Here is a 24,033-nt window from a genome sequence, read left to right as displayed (position 1 = left end):
GGCATTAATGGCATATTCATTGTTTTATTGTAAAAATATAAGATAGTTACTTTAGACATGCACGTTAGGCGGAAGGATACCCCGTGCATCCAGCGCTGCCAATAAAGGATACTTAGTCACTAAGAAATTTTGACTTCATTCTTTAAATCACTCGGCTCATGTGCACCTCAGGCCTCTGTGCCCTCTGGTGCAGCTGAGCTGGGAGGGAAAGCGGCAGGAAGGGAAGAATGAGAGCAACAGCTGAGAAAGGTTCAGGAGCCAGGGGGTTGTACAGTGAAGCCCTGGGGAAAGCACACTTAGGGAGAGGCTCTGCGCGATGAATAAGCGCTGGTAACACCGCCGGGCGCAGTGGCCACCCCGGGAGGCGGCGCGGCAGCCATGAGGCAGCCCGGTGACCCGATCGCCCCTGCGCCACGCTCAAGATGGCGGCCGCCACCACCTCAACCCCGCCACACTCCTCTTACTTTCGATTGGCCAGGCGGGCTATCAGTCTGTGATGCTAGCCAATCAGCCCGCCCGCTGCGGCGCGAAGGCGGTGCTGCGGCCTGGCCGCGGTGGCGAGTGCTCTCCCCCTGTGGCAAGCGGCGAGGCGCGGAATGAGCCGCCTGGGCCCCAGTCTGAGCGCGCGGCCCTTCCTGCGTGGGCCCTGGGCGGCGCCGCGGGGGCTGCGCCGCGTCTCGGTGGCGGGCGGCCTGTGCCAGGGCCCGGCGGGCTCCGGCAGCGCCCCGGCGGCGGGCATGGAGGAGCTGCTGAGCCGCTCCGTACCGCCGCTGCCGCCCTACGAGACCAAGGAGAAGGCGCCGCCTCCGGCGGAGCTGCGCAGCGCGGAGTTCGTGCGGTACTACCGCGCCCTGGAGGCCGGGCCGCCCCGGGCCGAGCTCCTCACCCGCTTGGCCCGCGACTTCGGCGTGGACCATGGCCGGGTGGCAGAGTTCAGCGCCAAGGTGCTGCAGGCCCGGGAGCAGCAGAGGGAGCTGGGGGCCCTGCTGCAGGCCGAGGACCGGCTCCGCTACTACCTCAGCCCCCAGTACCGGGGTCTCTTCCAGCACCTGGGCCGCCTGGAGGGCGGGCTGCGCTTCCTGGTGGAGCTGAGGGGCGACCTGGTGGAGGGGCTGGCCTCCAAGGCGGTGGACGGGCCTCATGTCAAGGTGAGGGCTGGGCTGGGTGTGGGTGGCCTTGAAAGGGAGTTGGGGATGTGGGCTTGGGGCTTCCTACTCATGGCGCTACTCTTGGGGTGTCCATGGTGGGCTGGAAAGTGTCCTGTAAGCCTCATTCACTGTTGGGGTCCCTGTGGTGTTACACGAGTTAACCCCATCCCACAGGCCATGGCAGCAGTGGGAGGTGGCTTTGCTGACGGCTCAGGGCAGGAGTGGCCCGTGGTGTGACGCCATGGGCTTTCCAAGGTCAAGTGACAGCTGGAGGCCCAGCTGTGGGACATGCAGCATGACGTGATGCTGCTCGTGCTGGGGCTTCCAAGCGGTCAGGAGCTCACTGCAGGAGCGGTATGTAGTGGTGTGGCTTCTGAGTCCAGTGTGGGCCAGAAGTGACGTAGCAGTTGTGTCATGCTGGTGATGAAGAGTATCAACAGGAGGAAGGAGTTGCCATGGCTTAGCTCAGTGGTATGTAGAAAGGAGATGAGGCGGAACATCCCCATTCATGGCGCAGCGAGGAGGAAGTGTGGAGGACCGGATGGTGTGGGAGATGACTGGCAGGAGGTGCCCAGACTTCCCAGGAGGTGCCAGGACTTCCCAAAAGGCAATGAAGAAAGCAAGCTGGTCAGGTGTACATCCATAACTTATTTGTTGATACTCGGATCCAAATTAAGTTTAACAAGAATAGGGTGGTTTTGATGTTAGTGCTGCCAGTTAACTGCGGTCATCACGTAACTGAAGTAGCATCAGCATTGTGAAGATTCCATATCCAGTTGGATGATCTTAAGTAAAAAGAGACGAACTTTGCAAAATTAGCAGGATACAAATGTGTAAAGCAGCTGAATGTGCATGCATCAAATAATACAGTATGATGAGAAACATATTAAAGCTGTTTGAAAGTAGGAAAATATTGTCTGCAAAACTAAAACTTCAGTAAAAGGGCTGTCATAAGCATTCTGTTAAGTCTTCTCAAAATATTGTGCTTGTTGTTCAGTTTTATTTTTCAAATGTGATATACTCTAAAAATGAGAGGTGGTCATAAATAGCATGTAAGCCAGGAAAGATTAAGCTAGAACTGGTTTGCGTTGGGTTTTGTTTGTGACTCTATTGGCTGTAAGAATACTCTGGATACTGCTTCTTTGTAGTTTGGAGTTTCATTTAGGTTGTTCTCATCTGTTTTCTACAGGAACCAAGACCTAGAACTATGTGCTAGTCCAGTGTTCTTGCTGGCATGTCTGGGAAGGGTATTATATGTTGCTTCTGAAATAAGTGTCTTGCTTGGCCTTTAAAATCTAATTGCTTCTATTGCAAATAAGTGTCAGAATAACTATGAGCACCCAAAGGAATGCCCAACCTACAGGAAATCTTGACAGTTTCTGCAATGGAGCCGGTTACTAGCTGGTGCAAGTGGTTTGAGAGGAAGTTCTATGAGGGCGTGTGTATTTAATTTGATACCTTAAGCTGTAGGTGTTGAGATACTGTATTACCTGTTCTGAGGCTAAATGTCAAGAACAGAGAAAACTGTATGGTAGAATATTCAGGCTACAGATTTGGTGGTGAGAGGGGTTGTTAAAGGTTTGGGGTTTTTTTTCTTTTTTAAAAAAAAAAATGATCTTGAGTAGAAAACTGTTCTTGTGATACAGTGTGTATTTTGGGATCTTGGAGTGGACCATATCAGAATTGTTCTTCACTGGTTTCCCTAACTGCAGGAAAGAGATGAAAAAAAAGTATAGAAAAGTTCTGGAATTTGGAATGGATGTTAACGTGTCAGGATTCACTGTTAACATATGATGAATTCTTGTCTCCTGACTTTCTTATGGTATTATTTTAAAATAAGAAGATGCAAATTACCTGATGATTGTTTCTCCATTGGTTTCACTGTTTCCAAATCATTAACAAAATAGATGATGCACTGCAAACTGGTGCAGTATTGTCTTCTGTTATTCCCAAGTATATACATCTTCATAATGCCCTCAGTTGTCTCTCTTAAATCACCTCTTAAATTGAATTGATGTTTGTAGTAAAGGAAGAAAGGCAAATGCTTAACTTTGATTTTATGTACTGTGAGACATGTGCCTAGATGCACTGTGCTCCAAAATGTGTCTCATTATTAGACTTGTGAAAGATTCTGAACACTGAAGTCACTGGACTATTTTAGCAGTGTCCATTAAATCAGAAGTCATAGTGCCCTAGCTGTCAGGACCCAGTGTAAGGCAAATTGGATTGAAAAAGCTGACTTAAAAGAAATGGAGAAGAATGGTGACTACCTTATTGGAAGAATTCCATAGATCTTGAACATAGATCCTGAACAATGTATTAGAAATACTTAAAATGACAGACCGTGCAGAAAGGAGGAACATGCTACAAATAAGGTTTAGTTTATATTTAAGTTTGTTTTAGAAGGCAGAATCGTTGCCTAGAGCAAGACAGAAAAATTATGGGTTTTCTCAGTGACAAGTTCTTACGACACAGTAAATGTCTTTCTATGAACATGTGACAGATGATGGATACTCTTGATCCAAGTTTCTTGGTAATGAGATGGCAAAAATTTAGTGGTAAAATGTATTTTTTAAGCTATACAGCCTTTTTTTTTTTTTTTTTCTTCAGAGTGCACCAAAAATATTTGCAGGATATATGGTGAAGAGAATTTTTCCTTTGTAATCTATCTTGGGGTGGATTTTCTTTTCTATTAAATATAAATATATGAATCAATTATTACTGTTGTAAGCCTCATGGTTAATGTTAAGATGACCATTTCAGAAAAACAGTACTGACACATAATACATTGTTTAACCAGTTAAATTACATTAAAGCTGGGCCTAATTCTTTTTCATGATGCTGTTTGAATTTTTTTCCCCTCATGTTCTTTTCATGTGTTCTGTTCCTTCCTTCCACTAAAGGACACACACATTTTCCACTGTCTTTATAAACAAATTGACTTTCTGATGAGCCCTTGCAATGCACAGAGTGAAATTGTTGAAAATGTGTTTCCTAAGTGTAATTCTTCCTCTTACTGTTCAGAACCTTCTCACCTGCAATACTACTTCTTCTGTGCCAGCATTTCCCTCTTGATATTTTTTATATTTTGCTTACTTACTCGATTTCAACATTTGAAATATGGGCTCTGGTGAAAATTTCACAACGTTATTATTATTTCAGGTAGCAAATCACTCAACTATTGCTTTTAAAATATTCTTCATCTTTCCATATGATTTAGAAAAATCAGTGGAAGGTTCATATTGCTGGCAAGATTGTGAAAAAGATAGCATTTTTGTCAAATTGATTTATACACAAATCTGCTTCCATAATTAAGCAGTTGTTGGAGTATATCTGTAAACTTGTTGTTCTTGTATTGGTCTACTAGAAAAAGAAATACTGTAATTGTTTTGGGTGTCTTTTGCCCCATAGTAGCAGCTCCTAAATGCAGCAAGGACCTAAAGTTGGACTTTCCCTTGAGTTCTTTTTTTTTTTTTTCTTCCTTAAAGTTTTCTTACAAATTTGAGCACTGACCTTCCTGTAATCAGGGAAGATGGTTTTCAGTTTTAATAGAGAAATTGAAAATGGTAAAACAGTCTTCAAGGGAGAATATTTTGTGTGTAAGCTCTGCTTGGCTTTTTGGGGAGGGGAAATACTTGTGATAGATGTCTTACATACATGAATCCACAGAAGGATGTATTTATTTCACCCAGTTGTACTGCCTTGAAAGAATTGTGGTCTGGTTGATGAGGATTCATCAATGGATTAGAATAGCTGTTTACTCAAGTGAAACAGTGGCTATATGGAGAATCTGAATGTTGAAACAGTTTGCTTTAAAGATCTAAGAAGCCCTTAACTAGAGAAACAAATGAAAGTTAAAAGTTTTTCTCTGAAAAAAAATGTTTGATATTAACGTATCAAAAGTCTTGTATAGCCATTTCATTATTGTAGATTTGATTTAAATGCTAACATACATAAAGACAAATGTGCAACAAGAATTTTATAACTTCTGTCTATTTTAGTCTGCATTGCCAAGTAAATGTGGAAATAAAATTAAATGGATCTTTGTGATGCTGGAGGAAAATTACAGAATGCATTATATGGCTTATTGGGATTTTGGTTTTGCCCAAATTGTCTAAAATGTTTCTTAAGACAGTCCTTAGTTTCTACTTTGCATTTTGAAAGACCTATTAAAACAAGGATTACCCGCTGCTGCATTCTAAACATAAAATACTTTCCTATTTCCTCAAAATGTATCGACACAGAAGCCGCTTGGACTGTTGGATAGTGGTTGATAAAGCATTTCTATTTTGTGTTTGTTCAATAGCATACAGTAAAATAACTTATACAGGTGATTAAGTCACTTGAAAATGCTCGTGCACACTTTACTCATCTAAATGAGCAAAAAAAGGGGGGGGGAATAAAAATTATTATTTCTAGGAATAAGACATCAAACAACATAAAACACAAATGCCAGGGAAGTTTTCAGCACTACCATTACCACTAAAGTAATTACTATTAGCAATAAAAAAAGCAGAAAAACAATTCCCTTTTATGTGTGTCACACTATTGAATCCCATTTTGCTGATGGGGATATTCTTCAGTATCTTACCAGGGGTATTCTGTATATATATTTGAAGCTAATTTGTAAAAAAAAATAAAGACACCTTTAAACACTCAGCAATATCAGAGTAGATCTCTAAGTCAGTATGCTTATATGATGAAGCATATTGAGTTAAATACTTCAAACATTCCACAGCTATGGAAAAATTCGACTCTTGTGAGGCTGGCAGAGTACTTTTCCTGTAGCCCTGTCAGGTACCTAACCAGCAACTAACAATAACTGTGCCATCTGTTTGATATGTGTGGAGTGTTAGTTACTGCTGTTTTGTATTATGTTTGTCTGTAAATATCTGCATATAAATTTTGTTCGTAAAGGGTATTTTATTTTTTAGTAATTTGAGAGGGAAATTTGAATAGTTCTTTCATCAGAGAGGCAGTTTTTTTCTTAATAAAATAAATTAATTTACATTTTTCATAAGAGTTTTACCATTTGTTGCCCCATAATAGGGACCTGGTGTGAAGATTAAAAAGCCTGTAATTTTCTGTCTTGTAGCAAGAACACAGAATGAAGAAAAATAAAAATAATCACAGTTTATTATAGTAAGGTAATAGAAACTTAAGTATAGCTGGTAATATTAAATACTAGTCTGAGTATTTCTTGTTGCTCAAATTTAAAATCAGGATGCTGAATAATAAATTGTTTTTTGTCTTTTTATTGAAATGTTGAAGATGTAATTTCATGACTAGAAAGCCCTCTGAAATGAAAATAAGAATTTACTTACTGCTAAATTTATACAATAAGGCAACTTAACTTGAGACTGTCATCATTGTAGTCAAGCCTTTCAGAAACTTAGCATATACTATGATATCAAACAACTCAGAATTTTGCTCAGATGACTTGAATTAAACACAGTTTTGGATAGTGTAAAGTATGTTACATCTTTCTGCACTAAGATGTTTAGTCAACATACACAGTTGCAGTTGGACTACGTGATCGTTGTAGGTCCCTTCCAACTGGAACTATTCTAATTCTTTGGTCTGCATGCCACTGGGTTGTTTTATAAAGCATTATTATATACAGCTGACAGATTATTTGAATTGAGTTGTAATTCCCCATAAACAATATTCCTTTCTTCCAGAATCATTGCTGAAAACACATCTTCTTCACTTTCTTCTTTGGATAGAATTGCATTGCTTTTATACAGCTGTATCTTGAACCAAAAGTAGCTCTAGAATGTGTTCTGCATCTTGAAAAGTAGCCTTTGGTTCAGTTGGGCATCAGTATGTCCCATTGTATGGAGCATGCTTGCTAAACCTGTAGGTGCTTTAGAGAAGCAAAATGCATGATTCCTATGTTCGCCACTTTTACCAGTTTCTGTGTAGTGTAACTGGCTTTCTCCCAAGTCACTCATTGCCATCTGAGCCATGTACTGCCAATAGATGCAGAGCAGTGTGTGCAAAATAATGACTGGCAGGAGTGCAGCCATCAGCAGTTTTTCCTCCTAGCTGCTAGACTGCAGCTCGAAGTGGTGCTCCACAAAGCAGATGGTTGACAAGAGAGCTATAGGAATCTGTTACTTTGACCCCAGATCTGACAACGCTAACTTAGTTTTTTGGTTTACAGCGTGCGCATACAAAAGTAAACAAACCAAACAATCCTGAAATACCTGGAGACTTTTGCTACACCAAGGGGTATTTGACCAAAATGAGTTATCGTTATTTTCTAAAAGCTTTAGAGCTGTGCAGAAACAAGTATTTACAAGGGAAGTACCTTAAAGCCAGAATAAACAAAACAATCAGAATATACTTGTTTAGGACAATTACACCTTTGCAGTTCAAGAGGAAAAATGTGTTGAGGGTGGGGGAAAGATGACAGACAAATCTGTATGAGAGAGTACTTGAATTAAAATTCAGCTTCTCTCAATAAAACTGTTGCTGATGCAAGCCTTTTTGAGGTTGAAGGCCGGTACCTGCTCGGTTGTACTGCCCAGGAGTTGCAATTCCTTCATGTCTTAGCTGTGCCAGAAAGAGCCTCTTATGGTAGATGCTGTTTTGCAGACAATTCTGGGCTCTTCGATACAGCTTGTTTTACCTGCTGCTTTCTTTTTAACCCACTAGCCCAGAAGCATCAGCAAAACAAGTTTTGCCCGTATAGATTACAGCTACTCTAAATGCAGCTGAGTGATGTTGAATTGCATCAAGTGTTGAGGTGCCCTGAGCTGACAGTAATTATGCATTTTTTACAGTAATGTCATATTATACAAATTGTCTGCTCTTTTGAGGTAGTAAGGCAGCACAGGTTTAACATGCGTCCGGTAACCTCCCCAAAGCATCAGATTTGCTATAAATGTGTAATAGATTCATTTATTAGGCAGGGGAGGGTATACTGCACGTGTCCCTCTTAACTATCCTAGTAGCAAAGTTTTGACATAGCTAATCTGGTCCATATTAATGTCATCTGTTTTGTTGCCTCCTCCCCCTTTCCCTGCTACTGTTGTATAGGATAGTGTCACCTTGAAACAGAGAAGGCAGGGCATTTTAGTCAAAGCGTTGGTGAAAAATTATGAAGACTGTCCATTGCCAGGGTGGATTTTGTTCAGTTTGATCCCTCATTTCTCAGCTCTTCATTGGTACTTGTTGCAGATAGTCATGTATGTGTATTTTTTTTCCAGAGTTTTCTTTATATGCTGGTGCCGTGCAGTGTTGTGGCTTCCGTTGTTTTCCAGTGCAGATTGCTTATCCTATAAATGTACTTAAGGTGATTTTTTTTTAATTTATTATTGCAATTTCATATTCATTTAGCAGCTTTTTTTACTAGCATATGCAGGCTTTGTTCGGCCTTGTAGTACAAGTGCAGGTGGAAGTACAATTTGGCAGATGACTTTTAGCAGCACCATTTATTATATAACTGAAAGAGGCCCCTACTGAGAAAGACCAATAAAAAAACTAATTTACAAATCTTGGGAGAGTTGACCTCATGGAAGAGTTCATGGATACTCCCTCTATTTGGAACAATGCAATCAATTTTCTATTTGAAGTGTATGTCAATTTATGCTTCAATGAGTAAGCTTTTATTTTCTTAAATACTGGAGGATGCTACTGAAGGAAGTACAGAAAGATAGCATAAAATTTTCATGCATGATAGAATTGTTCTATGCAGATGAATGGCGGTTTTCTTCTAGATCATTCCTATAGTAGTAGTATTTCTGCATAAACAAAGATTGATGCCAAACAAAAGCCTATGTATTTCACTAACGCAGCTTTGTAAGTTGTTGTGGTTTCACACTGACTGCCAACCAAGCACCACGCAGCTTCTCGCTCACTCCCCCCTCACCCAGAGGGATGGGAGGAGAATCGGAAAGGAATGTAAAACACAAGGGTTGAGATAAGAACAATTTAATAGGTAAAGCAAAAGCTGCACTTGCAAGCAAAGCAAAGCAAGGAATTCATTCACTGCTTCCCATGGGCAGGCAGGTGTTCAGCCATCCCCAGGAAAGCCAGGCTCCATCACGTGTAATGGTTATTCAGGAAGACAAACGCCATAATGCCAGATGTTCTCACCTTCCTTCTTCTTCCCCCCAGTTTATATACCCAGCATGATGTCATATGGTATGGAATATGCCTTTGGCTAGTGTGGCTCAGCTGTCCTGGCTGTGTCCCCTCCCAAAGTCCCGTGCCCCTCCAGCCTTCTCACTGGCAGGACCTGAGAAATGGAAAAGTTCTTGGCTTAGTATCAACATCACCCCATAACGACTAAGAACATCAGTGTCCTGTCAGTGCTGTTCTCACACCAAACCCAAAACATTGCACTGCACTAGCTACTAAGAAGAAAATTAGCTCTATCCCAGCTGAAACCAGGACATAAGTGTAGAAGGGGTGGGTAGGAAAAAGGGGAACTGAAGGAAAATTTGACTCTGCACTTCAGGTATGGGAAAGAGCCAGGATTTGTTATGAATTTACCTTGCAAACTCCGTGATTGTGGTCATTACCATCAACTTCACTCTAGGAATTTTTAGGGGAGGAGTTAATTCTGAGTTTGGGTTGGTCCATGTAGATTGAAGTATCTGATCACAGTCGGGGTTTGAATATTTTATTTTTTCTGGTATGTTAAATTAAACAATAGAACTGTCCTTTTTTCAGTCTTGGAATACTTGTATCGGTTTCTTTGGCCCACAGGAACCTTCTTTGATGCTTGTCTCTACAATTTTAATCTTTTTTAGGTTGTAACAGGAAATATTTTTGCTTTTTTATGGAAGTCCCGAGACTATATCAGAGCTTTGGAAAGATGTTTGAAGTAGTTAAGTGTTTTCTGGATAGGTTTATTTTTTTTCCTTCTGCTGTTTTGGGTAAATGTAGCAAGTTGAAATACTTTGTAGCATAATTTTTGTCTATTTCATGGGCAGCAGCCTCTATTTCATAAAGGTCTGAAGAGGGTGAAGAGGTTTTGTTTTTAAATAAATGGTTATTTTGTTAGTTTCAGGTAAGCCTGCATTTCTGATGAGGCTGTTGGTAAATTGGTGCTGGTATCACAGGGTGTCCTGTATATAAAGCAAAAGTAAGAAAGAAAAATAAGCTCTAGAATCTCTGTAAGGGATATTCATGCTGCACTGAGTTCAAGAATACTTTCTAAACTCAACTTTAGACAGGAAAATCTTTAATAATGTAGCCAGCAGGAAATTAGTAGGTGATATAAAATTCATTATTATGATGAATGTTTCTGAAAGTATTTGATATTACAGTTGGCTTTAATTCTGTCGTACTATTCCAAATTTGTTGTGATTCTTGAGTTCTGTAGTCTTATGTTGCTGCTTTTGTTTGTCTTGCTCTAAAATTTTCATACTTATAGAGAAGAAAAATTCTGTAAAGATAATGGTTTTATCTGCATCCTGTTGAAAGATACTAATTTTCTAATTTATCATCCTGAGTGGGCACGTGCAGCTCCTGTGCCGAGTTGAACAATCCATGCTAAAGTCCAAACTGAAGCATTTTTTGTAGTTTACTGATGCCTAAATGTGCCTGTATGTGTTCCAGTCACCTCCAGTAGATATGTTACGTACCTTGGAGTTCTGTCAGAAGTAGAAAGTTCCATTTATTAATCATGGTGCAGACAGTGCAGGAGTAAATTTCTATTCTGTATCTTTCTCATAAAGGGAGATGGAAAAAATGTTTACTAAAGTATAGATGACTTTCTTATATTAATAAACTAGTACTAATAGTCAGCATGAACTGCTGAGCACTGAGAAGAGACTCAGATGTAGAAAATTATAGTAAAATTCAAGTCCTTATTTTCATCAAATTTCCCATGATTTTTTTTTCTGAGATTTAAATCTGAGCATCCCTGCAACTGCAGCCTTATTGTCAGGGCTGCTTGAATACTTCTACTTACTGTCTGCTTTTAATCTGCATTGTTTTGTGTTATCTTCCATTTAATTGTCTGCAGTTTACTATAGACAGTGTCTTTAAGCATTTTCATTGTTTTAGTCCAGTGTGAGGAAAGCTGAGTTATTATGTAGTTAATCTTCTCAAGCATATGCATTAATTTCCTTGAACTTTCTTATTTTGTAGTTTGAAATAATCAAGGTTATATTTACTCACATTGCTATGTTCTACCTAGTTTATTTAGCAGATAAGTCCATCTTTCTTCTGTTTGCAGGAAATGAATGGAGTTCTAAAGAACATGCTTTCAGAGTGGTTCTCAACAGGATTCCTGAACTTGGAAAGGGTCACTTGGCAATCACCTTGTGAAGTACTCCAGAAAATTAGTGAGTAAGTGCTAAAAGTTGCTAATGCTCATTGATGAAAAGGTGATGAAATACTTTGGGCTGCAGAGATTGACTATTTTCAAGATACTGCTTTTCAATATTGAACCATAGGGAAACTATAATTAAGGAATAGTTGTATTTAACACTCTAAAGAGCATGATTTTAAAACCTGAATTAAATAAACAGTGAAAGAGATAATTTGTCTCATAATTTGATCCTTTAGTACACATACTGCACTTGTAGACTGCTGTCTTTTCTTCCAACCTTAGTTATTCTTCCCACATTCCCAGAGGTGCTGCTGTCACTTCTACAAACCCAGATTTTTGCAGCAGTGCCTTCTGGCACTCCCTTTCCTCCCACAGGTGCTGCTGTCACTGCTGCCTCCATCACCACTGCCACCTTCTTCTCCCCTCAGTCTACACTGTGTTGTGTCTGTAGAGAATCACTATTTAAGTCTGAGGCAGCATGGGGTGCCTAAACCTCAAGAATGCGTTTTACTTCTAATTTAGTTAGGCTTCCCTTCCTGGCTGGAACTAGTGAGGTGCACAGAATCAATTGTAAACTATAGGTGAAGAGAGGACCCTGTTTTCTAGAAACGTTCCTTAAAGTCTACATTTATTTCTGAACTTCTGTCAAATATTCAGAGTTGTAGTGATGAAGATGACTGGCTCAAAGTTATGTTGTGTGGCCTTTTGTTATATAAAAAGCTTGAAGAAAAATGAATCTCTGAAGAGTTCTGAAAGTACATGACAAATGTTGATGAGGCAAGAAAAGAGACCTCATACAAGCTAAATTTTCAAAATAGAAATAATTAGTAATATTTAATCTTAAAGGTATTTGGCAAACACTGGACTTTCAGTATGTAATAGGGAAAAAAATATTTTGAATGATTCGTTGAAGACATGACTGTGGGAGTGCTAAGAGACTGCTTTGTAGCTTGGGAAAACTAATTCCTTAGAGGTGTGTTCACACACTGAATGAAAGTCATCTCAGTCGGATATTGAACAGAAACTCCAAGTGAAATCTCAGAATGTAATAAGCATATCCCAAAGAAAACTAGAGAGAGCAGGTGTTGCCACAGTTTGCTGAGGAATTTTAGTTTTTTCGCTTACAGCCCGATTCTCCTTTTTTGGTTGGAGAGTTTTGCACTGACATCAATGGGAAGAGTACTGAGCTTGTTTGTAGGATTGGCAGTTGACCTCTTTCTAAATAAAATCATAATTTTACTTTTTTTTTATGTTCTTATTGAGTTCTGAAGCTGTGCATCCTGTTAGAAACTGGATGGATATGAAACGTCGAGTTGGGTCATACAGAAGATGCTACTTTTTTTCTCACTGTGCAATCCCAGGAGAACCATTGATAGTCTTGCATGTTGCACTAACCAGTGATATCTCCAGCAACATCCAGGTACAGTCACTGATGCATTCAGTTCACAGCAAAGTGCTCAAATTGGAAAAAAAAAATCTTTTAAAACCTGTAATTCTTTATAATTTGGGAGTATTTGTTTTTGTTTCATTTTTTTTAAAAGATGAAAGAATTGGCATTTAAAAATTACAGGGATATTCTCTCTATCTCTGTGTTATGTAAGTTGAGATTTTGAGGTTTTGCTTAAGTGCAAGAAGAATAAAAAAAGAGAAATACTTAAGAAAAAGATAGCAAAAGAGATTAAAAGTTCAAAGCAGTTGTGATTACTTCTGAAAGTTTTACAGTTGTTCCCTGCACTTTTTGATGGATAAGCAGCTCTTCTTTCTACTTTTTTATTAGATTTGCGGTTTTTCTCACAGAGGATAACAAATAAAACAGTGGGGAAAAGTGTTAACACATTTGAAAGTCAAAAAGAAAGGCCCCCCACCCCCATAGTGAGGTTAATATCTACTACTAATATTTTTTTAGTTCTTATTTTCCCAGGCCATAGTGAAAGAAGTGCCGCCTTTAGAAACAGAAGATACAGACAAAATTACAACAGCAATTTTCTACTCAATCAGTTTGACTCAGCAGGGACTGCAAGGTGTGGAACTTGGGACTTACCTCATTAAGCGGGTTGTAAAAGAGCTGCAGGTAGGTGTGGTGGGGGGTACTTAAGATGCTGCGTGACCAATGGTCCCCCCCTTATGTTGCTGTTTACGTTTCCATTTTGTGTCATGGCTCAAGGCAAGGAGCTGCTAGGTCTTGCCCTACAGGTGTAGCTTTTTAGCAGGTGTCTGCCAGGTGTAGATACTGTTACATAGTTAACATATATAACATAATAAATTACTGTGTGAAATATTTGTGCTTGCCTAATCGTGAGCATAGGTTGCCTAAAAGTCAAATTAGTACATTTCTGTTGAAAGTAGCTTTAATGGAGCTGCATTTTGCAATGTAGTGTATTAATATGATTCACTACTGTCTCTCAGTTGAGTGGGTGGAGCCTGTTAACAGGCTCTCTACCAGGCCTCTGATCAACGTTTTCTCTTCAATGGACCTGACTGTGCCTTTTTCAAAATCTTGCAGCTGTTCCAGTAACAAAAATAATTCCTGTACATTAATTAATCAGTTTTCTTGTTTGTTATGTTGAGTTGCCACTGATTATGCAGTTTGCATGCTTGCCTTAAGTATGTCTATTTAAAAAAAAAAGGGAGGGGAGAGAAATTTATTTGCCCAGACATTTCTTGCAGTGTAGTAAGTAAAGAAAATGTCTTTAACATTTGAAAGTCACAGGAATCGGTTACTGTATGCAAGTCAGTTCTGTGCATTTATATAATATCATTGCATGCTATGGGATTATTGCTAATAGTTTTAGGACTTCTTGTGGAACCTTCTTCCAAGCAACTGGAAAAAGTAATAAATTCATTATTTTATGTACAGAATGGTGTGAAAGAGACAGTTACATTTCTTTGTTGGGTACAATATTGTATTAAGTAGTCTTTACTACTTAAATTATTAACACAGCTACCACTTAAAAGGAACTTGTGTCTACATTCAGTGTTTATATTCATTGTTCCAACATTTGGATCAGTAACGATGTCTGGAAAATTGTATGTGATTTAGAACTTTTATACAAATAACTTAAAAGTGGATGTACCAAACTTCTGCTACTACAAAACGATTGAGTAGTCAACTACTGAACCATAGCTTGCTGCCCTGAAGTGTTTTGTTTTTGTTTTGTTTTGTTTTTAATTGATATTTTGGCTGAATTTTGTTGCTTCTTGCTTTCAGAATGGCTTTTAGATTAATTGTTAGAAGTGCGGTAGTCCAGGTATAATTAGGCCATGCCATCTGTCTGATCTTGACTGAGGGGAAACTGGAATAAATTCATGCAGTTATCTGCTTTCACATCTGAGAAATAGTTTCTGGATAATTGAGTTGCTCTCACGAAATAACGCTATTGACAATGTAAGCAATTAGTGATAGACAAATACAACTCTAGAAAAGTTATGAATGAGTTATAAAGGAAAATAGACACACTATACTTAGGTAACCTACCTGCAAGATCTAAAATAGGATGTGTGCAACAGAAGGTGCTTTTTATTTATACTTATGTTGAAGTTTCTACATGTCAGTGTTATAAAATCCAGCCCTTCTTCAGTGTTCATCAACACATGATGAATAAGAAACACTTTGGCTGAGATACCTTTAAATACATTCTAATCATAAAATTATTGCTTCTAGCTTAAATAACTTAATATTCAAAGCTATTGAAAGCTAAGTGCTTTCCATACAATGCCAAAGATGGAGGTCTTCCTCCCTGCTTAAATTCCATACACTGCTTTAAGATGTTCGGAAAAATGTGCTGTTATTAGTAAGGTTTTATATGGCAAATTGGACATGTACTTCGTTAACTATGAAGCTGTAGCAAAATTTGAACAGCCTGTGTATATTTATTTCTGTACATTAAAGGTAGAATAACCTCCATGTATTGCCTCTACACCATGACTTCTTGATGTTAAACTTTGTAGGCATACCACTGTAGGGCTAAAAAAGATACAAAGGATAGTCCAGGATTATTTATCCATGATGAATCTGGTTCTCTAATAATTTATCTTCCACTCTTTGATGTGTTAATATATTTTTTTCTCTTCTTCCCATTCCTTCACGCTTTCTTTCTCCTCATTTCAAAGTGCTTTTCTTGATTTTGTTGTTTTGAATTCTGTAAGAACCGTCTCCCATTACGTATTTTACATCTGTGAAGTGACCCTAAATCATTATACTGTTGTTATCAGAATTACTTGATGTGCTCATGTAATACTTACTCAGCTTTTGTTATAAATGTTGTGATTCACCTCTCAGTGGAGAGAAGCCCTGTGTACTTCAGCTTCAAAATAAAGCATATACACTGTAAAATTTCTGTGAAGTTAGATTATTCAGGGCAAAGGCAGGGCATGTGACTCTTGGCAGCCTGATTTACCTGTCTCCCAAAATTCTGGAAGTCCTACTTCAGTGCATTAATTGCACACATGTATTCTTTTTCTCTGTGGTCAGGTGTAAGCAAAGTGAAGGACTTTCCAAGGTTGTCTGTGTTCAGGTTGGACATAATTCTTTGGAGCAGCATTATAGTCACTTTAAAAGGGACAAATGGTATTGCGGTAGTGCTGAGTTGACTTGGTGACATCAGCTGAAACAATATAGCCTCAGCAAGAAAATCTTGGTTCAGAAATTACATCTCATTAAGCAAGCTTCCAGAAGCCTTTGTAAAAATAGATAGTTGGGTTCTCTGATGGGAAGAGGATTTTTTTTATATAACCTTTGCATGGCTTTCAATAAACAATTTTTTTTTTTTAAGTGCTACTAAATCACCAAGTGTTCCAGGTTATATAAGTTGAGACTGTCTTTAATTTAACTGATAATAAAATGCTTTGGGAGGAGACCATTTGAAGGGTTGAGGATTTTGTTTTTCATTATATTTGAATTGTTGATGGTTAATACACTTTTTTTAACTTGCCATTTCTTTGAGGTATCTTTTGTGAACATCTGTTTGATCTGCAGAATGTTACTTGATTTGTATTTTCCCAAGGCACTACAAACTCTTAAAACTTTTCTCTAGTAAGAATCCTTTATCTGACTTTGCCTTAACTTAACCTCCTCTGACGCTTCTACTTGTAAGTGCCATTATAACCTCAAAACTGAATTCTCAGCTGTCAGTCTTCATAAGGAAAACCCCAAATTGGACCTGTCATGAATGCATATTATTAGATCGGAAAAAGACATGCACTAAGTTAGAAATATGCTAATAACCACTCTTTTTTTTCTACCACTGAAGCCTTTATTTGGTAAGGTTTTTAAAAACTGTTTCTGAAACATTGATCTAGCAGGTATCTACACTACAAAGATACGTCTATAAATTCAGTTAGTACCAGATTCCTTAAAGTCTCATTAATAGACAATTAAGATAGAGCTTAATCTTGTAGAAATCTTGTTAATTTGCCAGAACTGGTCGTATACACTGCTAAACGTGAACGTATGTAGGGTAGCACTTCTCATCTTCAAAGGATGTCAAGTACAGATTCCCTCATGGAAGTATTTATTGCAAATGGGTTTTTATTAGGACTTTAGGAAAACTGCAGCAGTAGAGGCTCTGGTGAAGATTACAACCCTCAACGTTAAGCACTGTTTGAGGCACTGCATAGAAGTTAATGGCCCCTGCTTGTGAGTCTTTCGCTAATTTAAGCAGATGGAGGACGTATGAAGTTGAGTCACAGAAATGGGTCCTCAGTTTCATCTCTTTATATGTGCACAGTTAGCAGTTTGAATCCTTAATCTCTACCTAGACGTTATGATTTGGCATTTGCCACAGGTATTGTAATATAACTGGGAAAGGGGAGGGATATAATGGAGATCAGAATAGGACCTTAGGGATGTAGCTTGTGTTGCATACAAAGGGCATCCTGGGAGAAAGTGTGCTGCTCTGAATAGGAGGTTTTTCTTGGTAGGTGCTTGACAAAAATTTGCTACACAAATAATATAGAAGGGGTTTGTTATCTGAGCACATCCTGTTTGGGTTATTTTGGGTAAGCAGTGGGATGAATTCATTATTCCACTGATACCACTTTGGTCCCAGTTCTCCCTATATGAATCTGAGAGTAGGCTACCTCTGCGTTCTGTGTAGTCTCTTGGTTATATTAATGTATGTAAAGCAGGGAGCAGGCAACAAAAATAATCTCTCGTATTTCTTAAATTTAAGCTTGGATTGTTCCTAGAAATGAATTGGATTTTGAAACAATTTCAGGCAACTAGTAAGAAAACAACCCCCAAATTGGGTGCTGGAAAGTGAGCAAGCAGATGCATTTCTAGCAAGCTGGTAGGTGCTGGTGAATGCGTAGACAGATAGATCCCTCATTAGACAGACATTTAATTCATAATGTGTTTATAGCCACTCCAAATGGTCTGTAGCTCCACAGAAGGTACATCATAGCAATTCCGTCTGCAGATGACAGACACAGATAACTGTGGTGAAGCCTTTGAGAAAATTGCTTAGAATTTTATAGCCTGTGGCATTTGGGGGAGAAAACTGATAGCTACTATGTGGCTCAATAGAATGCTTAACAATTGGTGGCAGATTTTAGCTTTCTGGTTGGGCTGTTGATAATTGCTACCTTAATTTGATCTAGGTGACCTGGGGAGATCATAATTTCCAAAACAAGCTTTGCTTTCATTGATGAAAAATGTGACCTTGGACTACAGCTTTTAGAGTGCAAGACAGTTTTAAATGAGATACGGATAATAGGAGAAATCTGCACTCTTCTGCAATGAAAAAAAAGCAAACTAAAAGATGACCAAACCCAGAAATCTACCCCAAAACAATATGAGCAGCTGGTTCTTAATGGTGTGTAGGTTTCTGACAAGCAAATAAACATTAATGGATCTCCACCAATAGCCTTAGAAACTAGCACATCAATTTAGCAACAGCATAACTGTGCACACTTCACTGCATCTATTTATTTTTCTACAAGAAATGACCGCCTCAGATGAGCTCCTAAGCTCAAGCATTTATCAGATATGTAGTAGACTGTACTGTAGCTTCAAAATGGGGCCCTATGTCTTATCTTCTATTAATAGAGTAGGAGCTGCTAAATTCTGTGGAATACTTCGGGTTGGGCTTGGTGAACAGGTCGCCTCAAAGTGAATGATAAACAAAGAGCAGTCAACATCACAAGGAAGCAAAGTATCAGTTTCTTATTTAGGAGCTTTGCAGTGGTTATTATTGGTACACAGATATGAGAAGTTGGCGTTCCTTCTCACTTCTGTCATCGTGGATGGTGCATAGGTACCCTCTTGGCTTTGCAAGCTGGGAAATGAGATTGGAATTGTTACCCTATGGAAGCAATGGGCATGGCTCAGCTCCTGTGTGAAAAGCCCTATGCATTAGCTCTGTTCAGTAGCAAAACAGTATTTTCAAATGCTGTACTTTCTTAGCAGAGGTGGTGCAGAAGATTTCCAGGCTTGACTTCGTGGTAAGCAGCCTTTTGTCTTGGTCCAGTCAGTTTTTCCTTTTACCTGAAAGAAGAGATCTGCTTCTCAAATTTCAACATTACCTTCCTTCTTCCCTTCTCAGGTTTTAACCCCAAATATCTGTGAAGAGCTCATGAAAGAGACCTAAGCAATATGTTCTCAAAGGCACTATCTCTTATGGAATGGTTAATATAGTTAGAAAAAAAGGAAAACCTTCAAGGAATGTTATCCCATTTTTGGGTCAAAAAGAAACACATCGAGGATTTTTCATTTGATATGTCATTGATTTGAAAACTTTTACCGATTTATTCCTATCTCTTGTGTTCTCTGTGTTCGGACTAAGGAGGAACTTTAAAGCTCAACAGGAATGAAGACATAGAGGAATGAAACCTCATTTTAAAATCCAGTCTCTTTTGGGGGGAGCTTGCTGCTGCTTAAGGATACTGACATGAAAAGGGTACTTCTCATTATAGATTACAGGTTTGTGTTTCTGTACGTTAAGGTTCGTTTGCAGGTCTGTCACGACCTAGGCAGTTGCTGAGTTGTCATCCATCATTATTGTGTGGACAGGCAGAAGGGTGCTGGGTCACTGAATCTTCAGAAGGGAGTTGTGGCCCTCCCTTCTGGGCAGAAATTCATCTAGTCACCGTAAGAGCTGACATGAAAAGGTCAAATTACTAGACAGCAGATTGTCTCAGCAGCTAAGTTACAGCCGGTCACAGTAGAGTCATCACTGGTCAGCTTTCAGAGTGCCGATGGAGAAATGAAGGTAGCAAGTGATGCTGCTTGTTACCATCTCGACAAAACTTGAATGCTCTCAGCTTTTTCTCCAGAAACAAATATCTTGAAATATTTTTCCAGTGGCCTTTAAAAACTTACGTCTGTGCCATCTTCCTCCCTCCTCCTTCTCCAGGAGATCTGTGGTTCTGTGCTAGTAGTGTTGTCTTTGGTGGGACCTAGTGTTTAAGCGAAGTGTAGCTGGTAAGGGGGCATCTGAGTGTAACTCTCCTCCACAATACTCATTAAGATCCTGCTGCTTTAAAGAAGTGGATTCCAGATGTGATGACTAGATATACTCCTTGACTGAGAAATCCTACAAGGAGACAGATAAAAGGTGACCAGAGGAAGATCTAGTGAATGCATTTTGTTCTGCATTCAAATTTTAAAGTTATTTTGAATTGATTTATGGATAGATAGTCTTTAGATCCATTGGGATGTACTTAACGTGGGATTGGGGAGGGAAAGATTTTTGTAGTCTGTAGAGTTGCTTTGTTCTGTTTTCATTCTTGCCTTTTTTCTGCCTCCAAATATATATATATATTTAAATTTCCTGTGGTCATTGCTCTCTTTTTCAACAGAAATGTTTCTAAAAAGGCTGAACTGTCTACTCCAAGAAACGTTCTTTTACTTAAAACATATTTTCTATAATCATGCCTCTTGTAGCCATAGTCCACAGTAAGAGCACAATCCTAATAAACTGTTCTGTTTTATAAATGCTGTATTCTCTAAAATTGTAGAGTTGCTAAGATACTGGCAGAAATTGTCTTCCACAGACATCTCTTATTTTTTTTTTATGAAATGCATATGTGATGAAACCTTATAGTTGTAGTTCACAGATCTTGTTACAGACTTCTGCTTCAGAATTGCTCTTAAAAATAAAATATCATGTGCTTTAGCAGAGACTTGGAAAAGTCACAGGAGGTCAACACTTTACTAGTATTGCACTACCAGACCACGGTCGGTATAGCAGTTGGGAATATGATAGACAGGATCTCCTGGGCGTGCTTGTTGCAAAAATGGTTGTTTTGTTCAGTAAGATACAGAAAGGAATGTTTTTATAAAATGATTTGCTTTTTTCTTTATCCAGTCCTCTAAGGAGATTGAATGTGGTGTTTTGTTGTAACTTGGTCTGCTTTTCTTATTCCTGTCGGGTCCTGAAAGGGGAATTATTTGACTTATGTGATTGTGTTATAGTCAAAGAACTTCAGATAAGGGAAGGAGTGAGATTGTCCAGTTTATACCATTATAATTCACAGAACCAAAGAGGTGGTGGATTTGAGTTGGCTGGTGTATTGTAGTGCTGGAAGCCAGGAGAACAGCACTAAGCTATTTGGGAAGCTCTGTGTGGGAAGAAGAAAGATGTAAATAACTAGCTGAATATTATTCTGGTTATTGAAGTTATTGGAATTGGTGCTTGGCTCGAGTCTGTAGCGGAGGTATGCCATGCCCGTGTTCCCTGGCTTCTGCATCCCCACAAAACAGAATGCAGGTGGCAGCGTTTTGTGGACCGCAGCGGTACCTGAGGATACAACAGCGCAGGTGCAATTCAAACAACCCAGCAGCATGCATGCCATTAACATTTGCTAGTATAAGGTAGCATCTGAGCAATGATGACTTTTTAATGGTTATCTCGGTAATACTCAAAAGTAGAAAAAATGCATTTTGTAGTCATTTAAAGACAATTTTGTGCTGACATTAAGATGCTTCTGTAAGGTTGATAAATGTCTTGGTTCTTACCACTTCTTCCTACATGAACAGTAATTAAAACAACACTGTGGTTGTTTCAGTTCAGCTCTGTCTTCCCTCTGTTCCTTGCCCCCCTCCTTCAGCAGAGGTGACTGACGTAATTTTTGTTAATTCCAAGTGACAGTAAGTTTAACAACCTTCTTTATTGTTCACAGTGGTGTGCCTCAAAATTAACATGATTTTCCTTGTGTATGTCTTGCTTTTTCCTTATGTATGTCTTGCTTTACATGATTACATAGTTTAATAGTTTTTACTCATAAATTAGTAGGAGTAGAGAATAAGTTCTATTTTGTTAAAATAAGTATTGAACTGTGTGATTGATTTTTTTACTGCAAGTATATATTTCTTATCTTGCTATATTATCAATGTATTTTATAGTTTGGGAATAGCATGAAAAGTAGTAGCCTGTATAAAGAACCTCTTTCACAACTTCAGGAAATACTCTTTCCACTAAAATCTAGAAATTGTACCTCTCCTGACTTTACAATAGAGTGAAATAATAACCTGCCCATGATTTAAAAACAGGTAGTTACCTATGAAAAATAATTGATATTTAAAAGGTTTTGAAAACTTCTATTTATTTTTTTTAAATTATTCCTTAGAATAACTTCTTTATGGCATGCACTCATATTTGTTTATTTCTGCCTATAAAATGATATACCAGAACTTAGTGTTGGTAAGTACTTTTATATAGATTATGTGTGTGGACTGTAACTCAGCGTTAAAATTTTCTTCATGGTCCAAATGCTTTCTAGTCACTAACCTATTACTGGCAGGGTAAGGTGTGGTTTGGTTTGGGTTTTTTTTTTTTGTTTTTTTTTTCTTTTGTCTGTGTGTATCAGTTAGTTCTTAGATTCCCTAGTCTTCGCTTGACATCGAGTAAAGGGTATCAGCTGTTCTTTCACTCAGACTTCTCGTTGTCAATCATGAAAAAACTCAGGATTTTTTTTCCTCTCCTTTTGTCTGCAGAAAGAACTTCCTCAGATAAAAGCTTTTTCTACTCTTTCACCTATCCCAGGATTCACAAAATGGCTTGTTGGTCTTCTCTCCTCACAAACGAAAGAACTGGAAAGAAATGAACTTTTTACAGAATCAGAAGGGCAAGAAATCTCTGAGATCACGGGAGACTCTACTACTGAAACACTAAAGAAAGTCTTGAATAACAATGAGTGGGTGAGATCAGAAAAATTAGTTAAAGTGCTCCATTCGCCACTTATGAGACTCTGTGCCTGGTATTTGTACGGAGAGAAACATCGTGGCTATGCTCTTAACCCAGTAGCAAATTTTCATCTTCAGAATGGCTCTGTGATGTGGCGGATAAACTGGATGGCGGACACAAGCCCTCGGGGCATTGCTGCTTCTTGTGGCATGATGGTAAACTACCGGTATTTCTTAGAGGACACAGCCAGTAATAGTGCAGCATACCTGGGGACTAAACACATTAAAGCCTCAGAGCAGGTTCTTTCCTTGGTGTCTCAATTCCAGCAAAATAGCAAGCTTTAGTTAAATATTAGGAAAACTAAGAAGTGTTCCTCGCCTGTAAAGAGCTGTAATATGTTGCAGTGTCTATATTTAAATGAGAATGTCCCTTGTCAAACAAACTGACTCAGCACAGTATGATGCAAAGTTACCTAGGTTATCGGTTGTCTTCCTTATATTGCCATGTATTCAAAACTTGATTGGGTGTGATTGAGTCACTGCAAGTTACATTTGTGATTTGTCACAAAAAAACCCACATTTGATGAGTCACTGTTACATGCAGATGGGTTGGAGGTGTGTATTAAAGGGTGAGTAAAATTATCTCAGTCAGTTACAACTCAGTGGTGACTTGAATGGAAAATACTTGTCATACCATTATTCTGTTGGTAATAAACCTATATAAACTGTGTCTTTGAAAGGAACTGCACTTTGTCATAATACTACTGTAGATAGATCAGTACCAAAGTACCTGGAAAGAAGTACTGAACGAAGGTAAATTTTTGGCCAAATGTATTTGAAAAACTGTAATCTATGATTTTATTTCAATAATATCTGTCCTTTTCACCCTGAAAAACTCAAATAAAACCTCATGGTATTTTCCTGTTTCAAACCTACTAAAAATCTCCTTGAATCCTTACTTTGTTGGAGCATGGAAAAGCCTTGCATTAATGTTGTTGAAAAAGCAGGATTTCTCAGTGCAGCCGGTATGTAGTATTATATTTGCACCTTTGTCTGTTAAAATATAATGAGCAGGGAAGGAGAGGGGAATAAGAAAGACTGATAATTTGGGATCAGTTGAGAAGTTTCTAAATATATATATATATATTATACTTTTGATAAAAAGCTTTTTTAATAATGAGGCGGGTGTGACCTGTAAATCAATAAAATAAACTTTCTCAATAAATCATGTCTTGCGTATTTCAGCATGTACCTTTCTTCACTTAACAGCCCTGCTTGATAGCAGTATCACCGCAGCAGAAGGACCATTTTGACAGAATTTCATGCTTTTTTGTAATTTCTGATGTATTCCATGTCTGGTGAAATTCCAGTACTGTTTTCAAGAAAAGAATTATGCAGAGGAATTGAATGTGATAAAGATCCTGCTCATGTGTGAAAACAGAAGTGAAGAAAACTGTAAGTGTCCAATTAGT

At 38.7% G+C, this 24,033-nt stretch overlaps 1 protein-coding gene across 1 annotated transcript; it reads left to right on the top strand.

The window, feature by feature from the left end:
- The first annotated feature begins 531 nt into the window (after window positions 1-531).
- MLYCD (malonyl-CoA decarboxylase) lies at window positions 532-23,693 on the top strand. Its single transcript, XM_005432360.4, has 5 exons — window positions 532-1,148; window positions 11,344-11,456; window positions 12,703-12,859; window positions 13,361-13,510; window positions 22,373-23,693. The coding sequence occupies exons 1-5, from the start codon at window positions 597-599 to the stop codon at window positions 22,904-22,906; spliced, it is 1,506 nt and encodes a 501-aa protein (XP_005432417.2). The 5' UTR covers window positions 532-596; the 3' UTR covers window positions 22,907-23,693.
- Window positions 23,694-24,033: the final 340 nt, after the last annotated feature.

Source organism: Falco cherrug, chromosome 14 (assembly GCF_023634085.1).
Source record: "Falco cherrug isolate bFalChe1 chromosome 14, bFalChe1.pri, whole genome shotgun sequence".
Classification (NCBI taxonomy): domain Eukaryota; kingdom Metazoa; phylum Chordata; class Aves; order Falconiformes; family Falconidae; genus Falco; species Falco cherrug.
The sequence above is the reverse complement of the archived record's forward strand: the minus strand, read 5'-3'. Positions and strand labels throughout refer to the sequence as shown.